The sequence below is a fragment of the Prionailurus viverrinus genome, chromosome B1 (assembly GCF_022837055.1).
Source record: "Prionailurus viverrinus isolate Anna chromosome B1, UM_Priviv_1.0, whole genome shotgun sequence".
NCBI classification, from domain to species: Eukaryota; Metazoa; Chordata; class Mammalia; order Carnivora; family Felidae; genus Prionailurus; species Prionailurus viverrinus.
The window spans coordinates 50,573,501-50,589,795 of NC_062564.1; the positions used below are offsets into that span (position 1 = coordinate 50,573,501).

At 37.1% G+C, this 16,295-nt stretch overlaps 1 protein-coding gene across 2 annotated transcripts in view; it reads right to left on the reverse strand.

The window, feature by feature from the left end:
* The window catches only part of KIF13B (kinesin family member 13B), a 203,584-nt gene that overhangs the window by 19,719 nt on the left and 167,570 nt on the right, over nt 1-16,295 (reverse strand). For both annotated transcript variants that reach the window (XM_047854895.1, XM_047854894.1), the window contains exon 37: nt 11,969-12,102. In XM_047854895.1, coding sequence (XP_047710851.1) covers nt 11,969-12,102 — 134 coding nt within the window. The remainder of the gene's footprint in view (nt 1-11,968; nt 12,103-16,295) is intronic.

The window sequence follows — 16,295 nt, forward strand, 5'->3', positions numbered from 1 at the left end:
GCCACCCAGGTGCCTCAAGATTTTACTTCTTAAAGTAATCTCTACACCCACCATGTGGCTCACACTCACAGCCCCAAGATCAAGAGTCACATGCTCTGGTGACTGAGCCAGCCAGGAGCGCCCCCCCGCCCCCGCCCCGCTCCTTTTTAAAACTCTAACCAATCATTTAAATCCAAGCATAAGAATACATAACAAGAGATGTAGGATTTACCTTTGCTACAAATAATCAATAGACAACCTTTGATTTTCATGCTTCTAAAGTGAGAAAAATATAATAAACAAGACCAACCAAGCAGGGCGAGTGCATATAAATAAAATATTTCCTAATCTTTGAATATGTTCTGATAAGCGTAATAAACAATGGATAAAAACAGTCATGTACAATTACCTAAAGATCAAGACTCAGCAATAAATAACCTAATCAATATAAACATACTTTTTAAAGGTTATGTTAATCAGAGGCAGAGTGGTTAGGGTGGAAGAAGGGGAACTGGAAAGTCACAGGAGGAAGGCTGGTAGGAAGCACCCTGCACTAGTCCAGAGACTGACACTTCAGCTGCCTGCAGGAACTGGTTCACATAGCCAGCTCCCCACTCACAGAGCTGGCTCATGATTTACACGCTGCCTCTCCAGGGTGATCAGGGTAAGAGTGTGTTAGCTATGATGACTCCAGCACTTTTGTCCATCTGGCAATTAGATTTCTTATTTTAAATGAGTGACTCAGCATTCTACCTGACCCATCAGTCATTTGTTTGTGTGTAAGCCTGATCATCTCTGGTGTTGCACATCCAGAAGGTGGTAATCCAGTCCACATGCATTCTCTGAGCAATGCCACACAGAGTGGAAGACAGGTGGCCACCAGCTGGTCCCCTGCCAGACACACTTTTATTCCACCTGCCTCATGCCCCTTTCAATCAGTGACATCAAATATCAATGTGGCAGGCATGGGAAGGTGACTTCATTTTTCTGCCCAAAATTACAATGCCTCATGAGGTTTTTAGATACACTCAAATAGATTCTTTCAGTTTTATCCTCTTCTAATCTACCCTCCAAATTGCAGTCAGAAGAACTTTCTGAAATACAAATTTGACCATGTCACTCTCCTGCCAGAAAGCAGTTAATGATTCTCCACTGCCCACAGATAATTTTTTTAGAAAGGAATGGGCAAGAAAATACACATAGGTCCTACTCAGTGTATTTCCATGGTTTGACCAGTCCCTAATTCAAATATTTTACTTATTTTGCTTTTTTAATGCTTAGTTTTGAGAGAGAGAGAGACAGACAGAGCATGACCAGGGCAGGGGCTGAGAGATAGCGACACAGAATCTGAAGCAGGCTCCAGGCTCTGAACTGTCAGCACAAAGCCCAATGCAGGGCTCAAACTCGTGAGCCATGAGATCATAACCTGAGCTGAAGTCGGACGCTTAACCGACTGAGTCACCCAGGTGCTCCCCACTCCTTCAAATACTTTAGATTCATTCATTCTATAAATATAATCGCTTGTAATATTTTAGTCAGATCCAGTGAAATCTCTTAAGGTCACAATTTTGCATGCAATTTTGTTCCTTGAATATAAATCTCAGTATGCTCTGTAACCTTAGATGAGGTGTTTAACCTACCAAAGTCTCATTTTCCTCAATATCTCAGTATCTAATATCACCCTCTAGCCCTGTGCTCTCCAACATGGTGGCCACCAGCCCATGTAGCTACTGAGCACTTGAAATGAAGCTAATGTGACTGAGGAAGTGAATTTTTAATTTTACTTAAAAATTTAAAAATTAAAGTGCCTTTGAGTACGTTTAGAACAGATTGGGCACGGGGATCTATTTTGTCTACTTCATGAACTCTAAATGAAGATCAAGTATTTCCGACAAAAATTTAGTATCCACATTGAGATGTGCTAGAAATGTAAAATACACACTTGATCTCAAGAACTTTACAGAAAAAAAGAAGGAAATATCTCAGTAAATTTTTTATACTGATTACAGGTTAAAGTGACAGTATTATGACTATACTAGGTTAAGTAAATTATATTACTAGAATTAATTTGACCTGTTTCTTTTTACTTTTTTAAATGTGCCTGCCAGAAAATTTAAAATGTCACGTGGGGCTCACATTCTTCTATTGGACAGCGCTGATCTAACTTAGCACCGCTATTGAGCTAATGCATATAAAATCTCTGGCACGCAGTAAACACTCAGCACACTTGGGAAATACCATGGTTTTCCTAATCACTGGAATTTTGTGGTGTCTTAAAAGATACTTCTAGTTTAGGTTGCTACAAGCCCAGTTTTAAATAATCAACAATTATATCTGATGTAAAATATAAATCCAAAGATTCTACTTCGGTTATCAGTCCCAAAGCCATTCAGGATACAATATTTTTTTTAATATGAAATTTATTGTCAAACTGGTTTCCAGACAACACCCAGTGCTCATCCCAAAAGGTGCCCTCCTCAATACCCATCACCCACCCTCCCCTCCCTCCCACCCCCCATCAACCCTTAGTTTGTTCTCAGTTTTTAAGAGTCTCTTATGCTTTGGCTCTCTCCCTCCCTAACCTCTTTTTTTTTTCTTCTTCCCCTCCCCCATGGACTTTAATTCCATTTTCTTTCAAATAAAGAACCTTAGATATCATCAATTTACTCATTCACAAACACATGTCAGGTGTCTGCTATATTCCAATGACTGTGCCAGAAGCTGGGGATGTAGGGGGAGCAAAACCACACACAGAGTCCCTTGCTGCTCAGAAACAAGCACTCAGGGACTAACTTATACTCCCATTTAACTTTAATTATATAAAACAACTAAAAGGCCCATTTCTTCCATCAACAAGTAAACTATTTTATCAGAGGGTAAAAGTGAGTGAGACCATCAAAACAGACTTTTTATTTTACTATATTATTTATATATGTGTTAGTTCAACTTATTTGAGGTACTATGTATAGGAAATTTTAAATGCTAGTATTATTTCTGGAGTTGTGATAAAAGATAGTTTCTTATTTTTACTTTTTAAACTTCCACATGATAGCTATTAATGCTTACTTAAATATTCATGTGAAAAAAACTTACATTTTTTTTTAAAGGATGTAATATTCACTTCATTAAAAATAACGGTTGTTGGTTTTTCAAGTGTCTATGAAGGACAAAAGGTGTTTACTTAAAACAGAGTATTTGTTACTCTTAAAATTTTATTTTTTTTTTAATTTTTTTTTTTTAGCATTTATTTATTTTTAAGACAGAGAGAGACAGAGCATGAACGGGGGAGGGGCAGAGAGAGAGGGAGACACAGAATCGGAAACAGGCTCCAGGCTCTGGGCCATCAGCCCAGAGCCTGACGTGGGGCCGAACTCACGGAGCGCGAGATCGTGACCCGGCTGAAGTCGGACGCTTAACTGACTGCGCCACCCAGGCGCCCCATGTTACTCTTAAAATTTTAAAAACTGGGTCTAAATCTAGACTATCACCTGTTTGGTATAACCTGTAACCTATGAATGATTTTTACACTTTCAAATTATTGAAATAAAAGAATACTTTGTAACATGAAAAAATTATATGAAATTCAAATTTGGGGGTTATAAATAAAATTTTCTCAGAACACATCCAGACTCATTTATTAGAAGTATTATCTATGGCTAGTTTTGACAGGCCTACAAAACCTAAAATACTTTCTGGCCCTTAAAAAAAAGTTTCCCAATCCCTGATCTAGAGAATCATACGAAAGTATACAATGACAATTTCTGAAAAATGACTGGCAGACTGAGGTCTCTTCAATCAACTTCAGTAATGACTCAGAAACTCATATTTTCACTATTTTTCAAATCAGCTATTATACCTGACTGTGAAGACAACACTGTCAACTCAGTATCTTTCAATACAGTGTCCATACATTTCTGGGGCAAAGATAGGCAGCAAAACATTATGAAATATTGGAAAACTGACAGTACTAAAAGTGACTAAGAATTCATCCCTAAAGCAACTGAATGGAAATCATTTGCCTTAAATTAAAAAAAAAAAAAGCGGGGAGGGCACTGGGTGGCTCAGTCAGTTAAGCACAGGTCATGATCTCACAGTTCGTGAGTTCAAACCCCACATCAGACTCCGCACTGTCAATGTGGAGCCTGCTTGGGATTCTCTCTCCCTCTCTCTCTATGCCCCTCCCCAACTCGTACTCTGTCTCAAAATAAATAAATAAACTTAAAAAAAAAAGTCTGTACTCCAAAGGCAAACTTGCCTTTATGAACTCAAGAACAACTGAATGTACGATAACATATTCAAATATATTTATTACATGTGGCACTTACTAAATTACAGGCGGGAAATGCAAATATACATTTTTTTTTAAGTTTATTTATTTATTTTGAAAGAGAAAGAGAGCGTGCATGCAAACAGGGCAGTAGCAGAAAGAAAGGGAAAGACAGAGAATCCTAAATAGGCTCCATGCAGAGCTGGGCTCTGGGCACGATCTCATGAACCATGAGATCATGACCTGAGCCAAAATCAAGAGTCAGATGCTTAACCTACTGAACCACCCAGGCACCCCTATGTTATTTTTTAAAGAATCTGAACAATTAACGAACACTGAAGGCTGGAAAACAAGATATAAAGCCTTTTTCTTATTTTAGTTAGTTATGGTGATGACACATGGGGCAGCATTGATAAGGTTTGTTTCATCAAGGAGTCCACGTATGAGTAACCCTAAAAACAGCCATCTGTGTGCACAAGGGAAGAACTAGTAGTTGGTTTGTTTTTTCCCATTTTATTTATTTATCTTTTCAGGTTTGCTTCTTTATTTTGAGAGAAAGAGAAAGAGCACAAGCCGGGGAGGCACGGAGAGAAGAGAGAGAATACCAAGCAGGCTCCGCACTGTCAGCACAGAGCCCAACTGGGAGCTCAAACTCACAAACCTGACCTGAGCCGAGATCAAGAGTCAGACACTTAACTGACTGCACCACCCATGTGCCCCTTCCCCCCCCCCCCCCCCATTTTATGTGCAGAAGGATTGCTGACACAAAGGATGGAATAACTAACTACACAAGCATCTTTTCAATTAGTACTGGAGATATGCAGTGCTGCTCTCTCACCTCAAGGCTTTGTCCATCCTCCATGCTGGAAACAGTGTTGAAAGAGAGAAAAATATCCCTGTGGTTGACAAGATAGCCCCAAGCAAAGTGCAGGTCACAGAAAAGGGACAGACTGTAAAACATAGATAGGCTGAAAATGGGACTGTGCTTTTGATGGTGGAAATTAAACCTGAATATTAACTCTTTAATTCTCCAGATGAACCAGAGGCATCATTTAGAGTCCCAAAGTTTGAAGCAAATAAATAGCTTCATCTGAACACAAACTTCTTGATACATGAAAAAAGCTATTATGCCAAATTAATTCAATCTAACTAATTAGAGAGCAGGAAGTTCTTTCAATTATTTTATGTGCTGTCTGAGACACACACTTGAATATGAGTACAGATTTCATTAATTGCAGTTCATTATTTTCCAGATTAGTTACTAAACTTGCATCAGAAGGTCAAAGACAGCAATTTTGTCAGCTGCCACCTCTTTCAGTGCAATATCTTTGCATTTCTGGAACTCAGAAATTGATTACAAACAAAAACAAATCTCCATAAAAATGAGAAACATGAGTCTTTATGAACATGTTCAAACCAAAACATTTTGTACAATGTAAGAATCTTTGTTTTTAAATCTTCAGAGTAAACTATTAACTTCTACCGTACAAGAAAAGATCCATGAATCTTTTCAAATACTGAAATATAATGCCAAAAAATAATAGCATCTTGATGTGAAAACCTGCTGACTCCAAAGAACAAGTTAATAAACATTAATCTTTTCGTTAGTTTCACCATAGTTGTATGTTTGTATCTTTCCATGAGGGAGAGTACTGAACACTCTTGTTTGAAAATGTCAAGGACACTCTGATTAAAAGTACTTTTCTGAGAATAATCCTGCCTTCATTACACACTTCTGTCTCTCTTCCACCTAACAGTGAGATTATAGGAATGACTGGTAGAAACAAGACCTATCCCATTCCTCAGTTATTACCTGGACTATTTTTATATTTTCAAAATCTTATTTTTTAAAAAACAGAAGTGACAGCAATTCCATGGTGCTTTTTTGAAGAGAGCACCCTGCTATCTCTAAATCATTCTACTTATTCACAGCTGTTACCAGTCTCTCTGTTAATTTCACCTCTGTCATTCTGCGCCTTCCACCCCCTGCTGTAGCAGAGCCATCCTACACAGCTCTCACCGCCTCGGTGCTGCCGTCCCTTGACTGCTTATACAGTCAGCTCTCTTAGTCATTGTTTGGTCAAGCTATAAATAACTCCTTTAATCCTTCCTCATAAATCATTTCTGACGTTATCCCCTGAAATAATTCCAATTGGTCAATGGATTTCCCATAGTGACACATCCAGGACCAACTGCAGTAATCTAAGTGTGGTCTAATAATGCCAAGGGTGGTGTTCAGGTGAGTCCATGTGAGTTTCTTCATTATTGTGACTATTTCAGAGAAGAACTTTAAGTCTTCAAACTAAACTGGGACAGAAATATAAAAAAGGAAGAAGTTTTAGTATCTTTCATCATAGTTCAGTGGGAAACAGCTTTAAAAATGATAAAAAGAGAAAGTTGGGGGGAATAGAAATAAAATAGTATCCTATCATATGTGGTCTATTTGGTTACCACATATTGTTGATACTCAAACCATTGGGGTTTTGGGGGTTTTTTGTGCTGTTGCACATTATATAGCTTCAGGAAGGTTACTATCTATTATCTCTATATCTTATGCAGTATTAATAATTTATCCTTTCCCATACTGTAGAATTGATCCAGATTCCTTTTAGGATATGCACTGATTTCTATTTTTCTGGGTTCTATCTTTGATGTTATTCTATAACACACTAAGTTTTTTAGTCTTAGGTATTGATTATTTAATGACTATTTATACAGGCTACTGAAATGAGTGTACTAACAAAGCACTAGCAGCAAATAAAACACAGAATCAAAAGGAGAGCAAGGTTCATGGCATTTGTGTATTTCTTTGCACTACTGGTAAATGATACCACTAGATAATTCACACAGAGCTATGGCAAAGCCAGGCAGTGAACAGAGTAGTTTAGGAATGTTTGCCAGCATGAATGTGTTTTAGGCTTGTTACAAGACTGGTGATACAGAGAAAGACCACAGACACGGTGTCCCTTTATTTCCATAATGTATCTAACAAAGTCTCCCATGATCTCTTTGGTAAAGAGAGGAAGAAATGTGGACTGGAGATGGTAGTTGCTGAACATGTAAAGCTGAAATATGCTGAACTGTCACCCTGTGACTTGAGGAGTGATCTTTAGTTGCCTATGACAGGGCTCTCTCTTAGGCCCTCTAACGTTCAATTATTTTACTTATGACTCAAATGAAGACAGACTATGCCCTTAAAAAGTTTGCAGAGATAGCTGGATCAAATGCATTTTCTAAATAATTACTTAAGAAATACCTTGATAGGTACTGGGTGGCTCAGTGGGTTGAGCATCCAACTTCGGCCCAGGTCATGATCTCGCAGTTTGTGAGTTCGAGCCCCATGTCCGGCTCTGTGCTGACAGCTCAGAGCCTGGAGCCTGCTTCGGATTCTGTGTCTCCTTCTCTCTCTGCCCCTTACCCCCACTCACGCTCTCTCTCGCTCTCTCTCAAAAATAAACATTAAAAAATTAAAAAAAAAAAAAGTACCTTGATATTCTAGGAGCATTAAAACAAAACTAAGATGAAAAATTTTAGAAATGAATCTAAAGTTCCTTAAGTATTTTTATACATCAGCTAGACAACACAGTAATAAAAAAGAACTGCACTGACAAGAGTGTAAACAAACAAACAAAAAAGGGAATGTTAACTGACCAGAGGCACAACAAGCTAATACTGGCTTTAAAAAAAAAAAAAAAAAGTACAGTCATATGTTGCTTTGGTAGAAGTACATTATTTAGAAGAGGAAGATGATGATTCCACTATTTTCAAGTGTGGGCTTGAAAACACTTCCAGGCTCCCCACTTGAAGCAAGACTCTGACAAGGCAACTGAAGAATGATGGAGCATTTATTATGAGATATAGTGGACTAACCTATAGCTATTAATTAAGTCTAGAGAGAACCTTCTCCTCCCCTCCCTTTAACTCCTAGGTAACACCAGAGGAAACTCTGAGGCAAAAACTGGTTGGAAGGAAGCGAATTTTTTTTCCTGGAGGACTAAGAGTTCCCACAAGGAGAGGCAGGACAGATCATCAACAACAGTAAGACCCTCAACTTTAGGTATCAAAGCTCATTTCCAAGTGAATGGGATGCCATTATAGTAAAGACTACTATTTAAAAAAAATTGAGGAGCACTAAAGAAGTCTAACCAATACAGCATTCTTCTTACTGCTGTTACTTTGAAATTCCATTTGCATTACAGTGCTCCATTTCCAAGGATGAAACACCATTCAGGTGGCAACAATTTAAAACATATTTAAACAAAAGAAAACTCCATATTGGCAATGTCATTTAAAATTATGCTTTACTTCTCTGAGAGCTTTATCCCAGACAGTCAATAAAAATGATGTGAGCACAAGCATCTTTGATCAACTAAGTCCTGATGATACGCTTAAGTTTTCCCCTCCTTTAGGAATAGTTCTTCAGTGGAACTTGTATCAATCTAGGCAAGAAAGTTCATAATTATGTCTTGATATCGCAAATCCCCACTCAGATGTGATTCCCTCACCTCTAAGCTGCAAACATAGTACTTTATACCACTGGATGACACTTGACACATACAAACTATCTAATATAATAATCTGCATATGTCAATGGTCAACCAATTCTAGAGAAGAGCTAATAAACATATAAACATAACAATAACATCCAATGAAGATTAAATATGGTAATAGTATACTAATGTGGTAGAAGCTATTGTTTTAGTTTAGCTGGTCAAGGCCTCTCTAAATGCAAGTGTACTTCCTTAGACTGGCCTATCTTGACCACTCTAAATAGTAGACCACTCTATTAGAGACCTAGTAGCCATGCAAAAACTTTGGGAAAGAGTATTCCAAGTATAAGGAAAGGCAAATGCAAAAAATTCTTGGGACCAAAATGAACTTCATGTGTTCATGAGATTAGGAAGCAAGGGAGGGAGGGAAGGTAGGAAGGAGGGAAGGGAGGAAGGGAGGAAGGGAGGGAAGGTAGGAGGGAGGGAGGGAGGGAGGGAGGGAGGAAGGAAGGAAGGAAGGAAGGAAGGAAGTTAGGAAGGAAGGAAGAAGGGGAAAAGGCCAACATGACTTAGTATGGTGAACAAAGAAGAAATAAAGGGCATAAAGATTAGAAGTCAGGGGAACAGATCATATAGGATGCTGTAAGGCACAGTAAGGAATTTAGATTTTATTCAGTTTTAGTGAGAAGCAGTGGAAGACTTCAAGCCATGAATTTAAGTAAGATTTTGGAAGGTCACTTTGGCTACTTCATGAATAATAAACTTTATGAGGCAAAAAGTGTCAGACAGACCTGTATGTAGGCTGCTGGAATAATCTAGGCAAGAGATGATGGTGGCATGAATGACTGATGAAGATGGAGATGGTCAGAAGTCACTGGATTGGAAGCAGTACCTATAAAATTTTACTGATGCACTCTGAGATATGAGCAACTAGGTGGACATTTGTGCTACATACTGAGATGGATTTGTAGTTTTAAGTAGTTTGTGTGTTGGGAGTAAATAGACTTGTGAGCTGAAACCAACGGTAATGTTTTGGACTTATAAAATGTGAATGCCTAATTGATTTATGAGTGAAAAAGTTTAATGGGTAGTTGGCTCCATGAAGCCCAAGATGAGGGGCAAAATTTGGGCTGGCGATAGAAATTTGAGTGTTGAAAATGCATAAACAGAGCCATGGAAGTAAATGGGGTGACCCATGGAAAGAAGGCCCAGAATGGAGCTCTGGGGCACCTGAATATTTGCAGCTTGATAGAATAGATGGTCCCAGAAAAGTCAACTGACAAAGACTGAGCAGTCAGAGGAAGGGATGCCAGGAAATGTCACAGCACTGAAGGCTAGAGATGCAAGTGTTTCAGGTATGATGTCAAGTCAGATGAGGACTGGAATGGTGCAGGCAAGATGCAGCTCCCTGGTGACCTTCAGGAAAGGTCCTGCAGTGGGGTCGAGCTTTCACAAACCGAACCCCAACTGGACTGTTTAACTCCACCACTAGGCATCTTCATTCAGGCAAGTTTTGTATTTATATTATCATTTATTTATGAAATGTGAAATATCTGGGCTACTCTCTCCAATGCCATTGCTCATATATGCTCAAAAAAAGTAAACCAAATGGACAAATACTGCGTAAGGTATCTTTGAAATATCTCAAGATTACCTTCTTAAACTGGACATTACAAAATGCAGTTATTTGCCAATCACTACATTTCTTTCTAACACATTATTGTTCCTCTCATATCCAGAAGAATCAATCATTTACTGGCAAAACAGTAAAAATAATTTATTGTAGCAGGTGATTTGACTTGCAACATCAAAAACTCAAAGTAGCACTGAAAAACTATAACTACAGAGTATGATTCAATAACTTCTAATGCCGTGTCAATTTCCTTTAACTTCTATAACTGTCTTCACCAAATAGCAATTGGAAAATGGTGGTTATCAAACTTTATATTTTGATAAAATCACCTGGGTGCTTATAAATACAGATTATAAAGGCACTCCCAGATGGGGTATGGATTATGAGGTCAGGCTGTTATTGCTTTTTTTAAAGTTACATTCTTAAAAATCTACCATGGAAATTCTGACACAGAGAGTCCATGCATCATACATTACAAACCAATGATGTAGTAACAATAATATATACAAATCCTTGGAAAAATCATTTTTGCCTAAACCCCAACCAAGGATTAGACTTGCTATTTCTTTTAGCTCTCATGGTCATAGATTCCTTCAATAACTGTCAAGTACTCCTTCTTATGTGCTTAAATTTAGTTTAAGCATCCAAAATCATGATTTTTTTCCATCCAATATGTGTAAATGTCTGCTTAAGTAATGTTTATATAATGCTAAGTTGAAAAAATTATATGTCTATATTGCAGCCTTACAAAACTAATACCACCCCCCTTGAATATGCATTCATAAACTCAGAAAATTCTTTTAAATAGTTAAAGGTCTCAAACAAGGACTCACCTGCATTTCTGCAACTTGAATGTTTTAAGTGAATGTGGATAAGCTGATGTCAAAAGACCTATTTCAACAACTGAACTTGCACTGTATGTGTTTTTGAAGGAGTATAAATAAATCCTCATTTATCATTTTCTGCTGAATTCACACCTACATAAGGCTGGAAATTACATTTCCAACAGGCTTCCCATTCACCATCGCATAAGAGCACATTCCTGATTATGTTGAAAACCCTCTAAGATTTTCTTTAAAACTTATTTGAAGGCTGGGTGGAGAGTTTTAAGAAAAAGGGGAAATAAGACAAGTGATCCTTGTAACGTTTTAAATGAAGGAACAGATAGACCACAGCAGAGGAAAAAGAGGTGGAGAGGGAAGGACAGTGATGACATAAAATTGTTTGAAATAAGAAATGAAATCAAGAATTAAAAATAGAATTACATTTTCTGTTTGGCAATACACAAACAACACTAAGTGCACTTCATAAATTTTACTATTGTTGCTCTAAGTAATATTACCATAAATCACATTAGCAGTGTACTCGGCACTTTTTAAAAGCAGAAAGGATTGAGACTGTCAGTAAGTTTCAACAGCTCTGTTACCTCTGAAGAGAGTGAAGGAGAAATTATCACAAGCTTTTACTAGGCCTAAAAAGGCTGGTTCTAAGGCCCCACCACCACTGCTATCCCTCCCCTTCAGCATCAATGTGACGACACAGAGCATCATTCCACCAGGAATTAGGAAATGTTCACCATTGCTTTCCTGATGCTTTTACCTGATGTACAAGGGGAGACGGCTGCTTGCCCCTTTTCTCATCACGGACAGGGAAGAGCGACTTCAAGAGCTTTGGCATCTGCGGCACAAAGGATTTTACTGGATTCAAGTAGGAGGCTGCTAGGCTACTAAATCCTGTCAACAGTATTGAAAGGAAAAGAGATAAAATGTAAACAACTACATAGACGTTTTCTTTCTTGCAAGTTTGCCAAATTTCATTTGTAGCAAATATAACAATATAAATTATTCAAAAGTATCCTTTAAAAATATTAGAAAAACATAGTATTATTATGGCTCTCCTCAAACAAAATGTTATTTCCTTTTCCAATTAAATAACAGCAATTAGGGTAGTCCAAAAACGTTCTAATATCCAGTGTTCCTGTTAGTATCCGAAGGGTAATCCAACCCCACTCCTGTCACAAATTGGTTCAAGTACTACCTCCTGCCCTAGAATAAGATGGGGGTTTTCATTTTTACATCACACAGCTGGTGACACACATGTATAGCTCTCTATCTAGACTTTAAACTCTTTGAAGTCAGGGACTGACTATGTCTTCTCCAGCTTTAGCTTTTCATACCTACTTACTGAATGAAGATGATGAAATGGAGCTTTTAGGAAGAAGGTGGTGTTTGAGTTGTTTTTACAGGAGAGGGATCAATGCCCTGACCAACCACGTTCTTACTTGCTCTAAATTACCAAAGGCTGGGATCAGACATGCAGACAATATCTATGATATAAAAAGATTTCTCTCCCCTTAGTGAATAAAACTGAAGTTTTAGGAAAATGTAACCTAAGTCACAAACTGTAAAACACTGTATCCACATAATAATTTAAAAACAACAAGCAAGTCAACCTGAGGAACTGTGTGTGATGCTGCCCCAATGGAAGCACACAGCCACCAGCATACCTCTACTCTACACTGGCCCCTGAAATGACTTTAAGTTCATTGCAATACAGTTGCGACATGGACCCATACAGTTCCAAGGTTTGTAAATTTTACATAAAGTAGTATAATAACTCTAAGTAGACTGTGAAAGGTAAGGATATTTTATAATCATGAGAGCAATCACTAAAACAATAAAGCAAAGAGATAGCTATAAATTCCAAGAGATGTGTTAAAGCGGATTTCAAAAAAGTCAAATAATTTACAAAAAGGCAAAATTAGGAAAGAGTAGAACAAAACAAAGGAAACAAATAGAAAATAAGTTTGAAATGAATAAAGAGCCAGAAGGACATAATCATCTAAATGCTGAGACCAAACAACAGGGACAATCTAGACTTCTCCCTACAGTTAAATTAACATTCTACACTGAGGAAGACCCTTAATTAAATGAAGATCTGGCCAAAAATCTTTCAAAGGCTGCATATATCACAAGGTGAGACAATCAGACACAAGGTGTCTCTTGAGGTAAGTACACAAAACTACCCGTCCATTTATCCTACCTTCCACCCCTCCCTCAAAATGGCCTGAATCTGTTCAAGCCTATAGAGCTAACTACCAATTCACAGGAAATACGGTTGATAGAGAACCCTGTTTAAACAACCTCAGGGGGATGGTAACATAGTCTACTGTGCAAAAGACGTGGTCTCTTCAGCAAATACAATGGATGGGGGAAAAAGACAAAGAACATATAGATTAAACTTTAACTCAAGACACATATCAACTCATCACAATAAATGAACCTTACTTAGATTTTCATTCAAAATAACTAAAAGGTATTTTTGAGCCAATTGGAGAAATCTAAATACTGACTAGATATTTGATGATATCAAGGACTTATTTTTAATTTTTCTTAGGACAGAAATGTTATCAGCTCTAGAGAAATGTTACTGCTCTAGAGACACATGTACAGATAATTCACAGATGAAATGATATCTGGGATTTGCTTCAAATTATCCAGGAGAGGGCTGGGAGATGTAGCAGGAGTAGGGGTACATCAGACTAGTGATGAACTGATCATTCTGAAGTTGGGAGGGCTACCTGAGAGCATATGGTGTTATTCTTTCTACTCTTGTATGTTTGATATTTTCCATAGTAAAAGGATTCTTCAAAGTGAAGACAAAATAAAAACTTAAAAAAATTTTTTTAATGTTTATTTATTTTTGAGAGAGAGACAGAGCATGAGCAGGGGAGGAGCAGAGTGAGAGGAAGACACAGAATCCGAAGCAGGCTCCAGGATCTGAGCTGTCAGCACGGAGTCCAATGCGGGGCTCGAATCCACGAGCTGTGAGATCATGACCTGCGCTGAAGTCGGACGCTTAACCGACGGAGCCACCCAGGAGCCCCAAAATAAAAATTTCTAAAGGGTTTGTCACTAACTGATGACTGCTAAATGCACTGATGATAGATGTAATTCACAAAAAAGAAACTAAACTCAGAAAGACAGAGTGGGATGCAAGAAGCAATGATGACCAAAGCAAAGTGGAGAATAATGTAAATCAAGTAAGCATGGATTACAAGCTTTAAAACAACAACAACAAATTTACAGAACTTTAAAACAAGGTATTTCACTCCTAGGTATTAACTCAAGAGAAGTGTTCACAAAAACACTTATACAAGAACAAACTTTATTCACAGTAACCAAAAACTGGAAATAAGCCACATGTCCATAAATAGAAGAACTAATTAAAAATTGTGACAAATTCAACTGTGATAGTGAATGTTTCTCAACAACAAAAAATAAATTACTGAAGGATGCAACCGTGTGGATAACATGAACAGAAATGTTGAATAAAAGAAGCATAACACAAAAAGAGCATATACTGCATGATTCCATTTGTATGAAATTGTAGAACAGGCAAAACTAATCTGAAGGAATAGAAATCAGAACACTGGCTGCTTGTGGAAAGTAGCTGGAGTCCTGTACATCTTGTAAACTTGACTGGTGGGTAGGTTACACAGGTAAATGCATTTGTCAAAACTCATTAAATATGACCCATAGTCAAGAAAAAAGCAGTCAATGTAAATAAGACCATGAGACGGCCCAGATGCTGGATTTAGCAGATAAATATGTTGAAGTAGTTTTAGGCACAGGCCCAAGGAAGTAAAGAAGAATCTGATCTTAACAAATGTATAGGTATAAAATATCCACAGAGAAATTAAAACTTTAAATAAAGAAACAAGTGAAATTCTAGAACTGAAAAGAATAATAACTGAAATAAAATATTCTCTGGATGTACTTAACAGAAGGTTGGAAATTGAAGGAGAAATTATGTAACCAGAAGATATAAGAATAAGACAAAAGGATGAAAAATAAAAATTAAAAAAAATTGAGCTCCTGTGACCTGTAGGGTAATATCAAACAATCTAATACATGTAATTTGAATCTCAGAAAGAGTAGAGAAAAATTGTTGGGGGTAAAATGTAATAATAGCTGAACATTTCCCAAATTTGTTGAAAACCACAACTTACAGATCCAAGAATATCAATGAAACACAAGTAAGATAAGTACTAAGAAAACCATACCTAAGTATACCTTAGTCCAAGTGCTGAAAACAAAAATTGAGAGAACTATGAAAGCAAACAAGAGAGTAAACACAGACATATTACATGTAGGAAAAAGAGACAGAAATGATGGCTGATTCTCAGCAGAAAAGGAATCTAAAAGACAATGTAAGATGTTTGAAGTGTTGAAAGAAGCTATCTACCCAGAATTCTCTAGCTAGTGAAAAAATTCTTCAAATAAAGTGAAGTGAAGATAATCTCAACAAGGGGAGACAGCATTCTTTTCTCTCCAAGAGAACTTCACAATAAGAAATACTATAGGATATTCTTTGGACTATAGAGAAATGATATTGGATAAATATAAGACTTCACGAAGGACTGGATAGTGCCAGAAATAATAAATATGAAGAAAAATATAAAATATTTTCTATAGTCTTTTAATCTGGCTGTTTTAAAGCAGAAAGAGTAACATCGTAAAATGGGTTCATAATGTCTACAAAAGATATAACAACAATAATACAAAATAAGAGGGGTCCAGGAACAGGCAAATGGAATTATACACTTATAAGGTTCTTATATTTGTGCAGTGGGAAGTAATGTATTATTAATTCTAAGTAGACTATGATAAATTAAGAATCTATACTAGAATCCTTGAGCAAAGACTTTAATAAATAAATACAAATACCAAACAGCCAGAAATGGAAATAAAATTAAATACTAAAAAATATTTTTCCAATTATCCCAAAAGAAGGCAGAAAAGAAGTTACAGCGGAAAAATAAAATAAAATACAAAAGGCCAAAGAGAAACCAACAGCAATGTAGCAGACATAATAATAATAATATTAGATGTAGAAGAATTAAATATGCCAAGAAAAAGGCAAA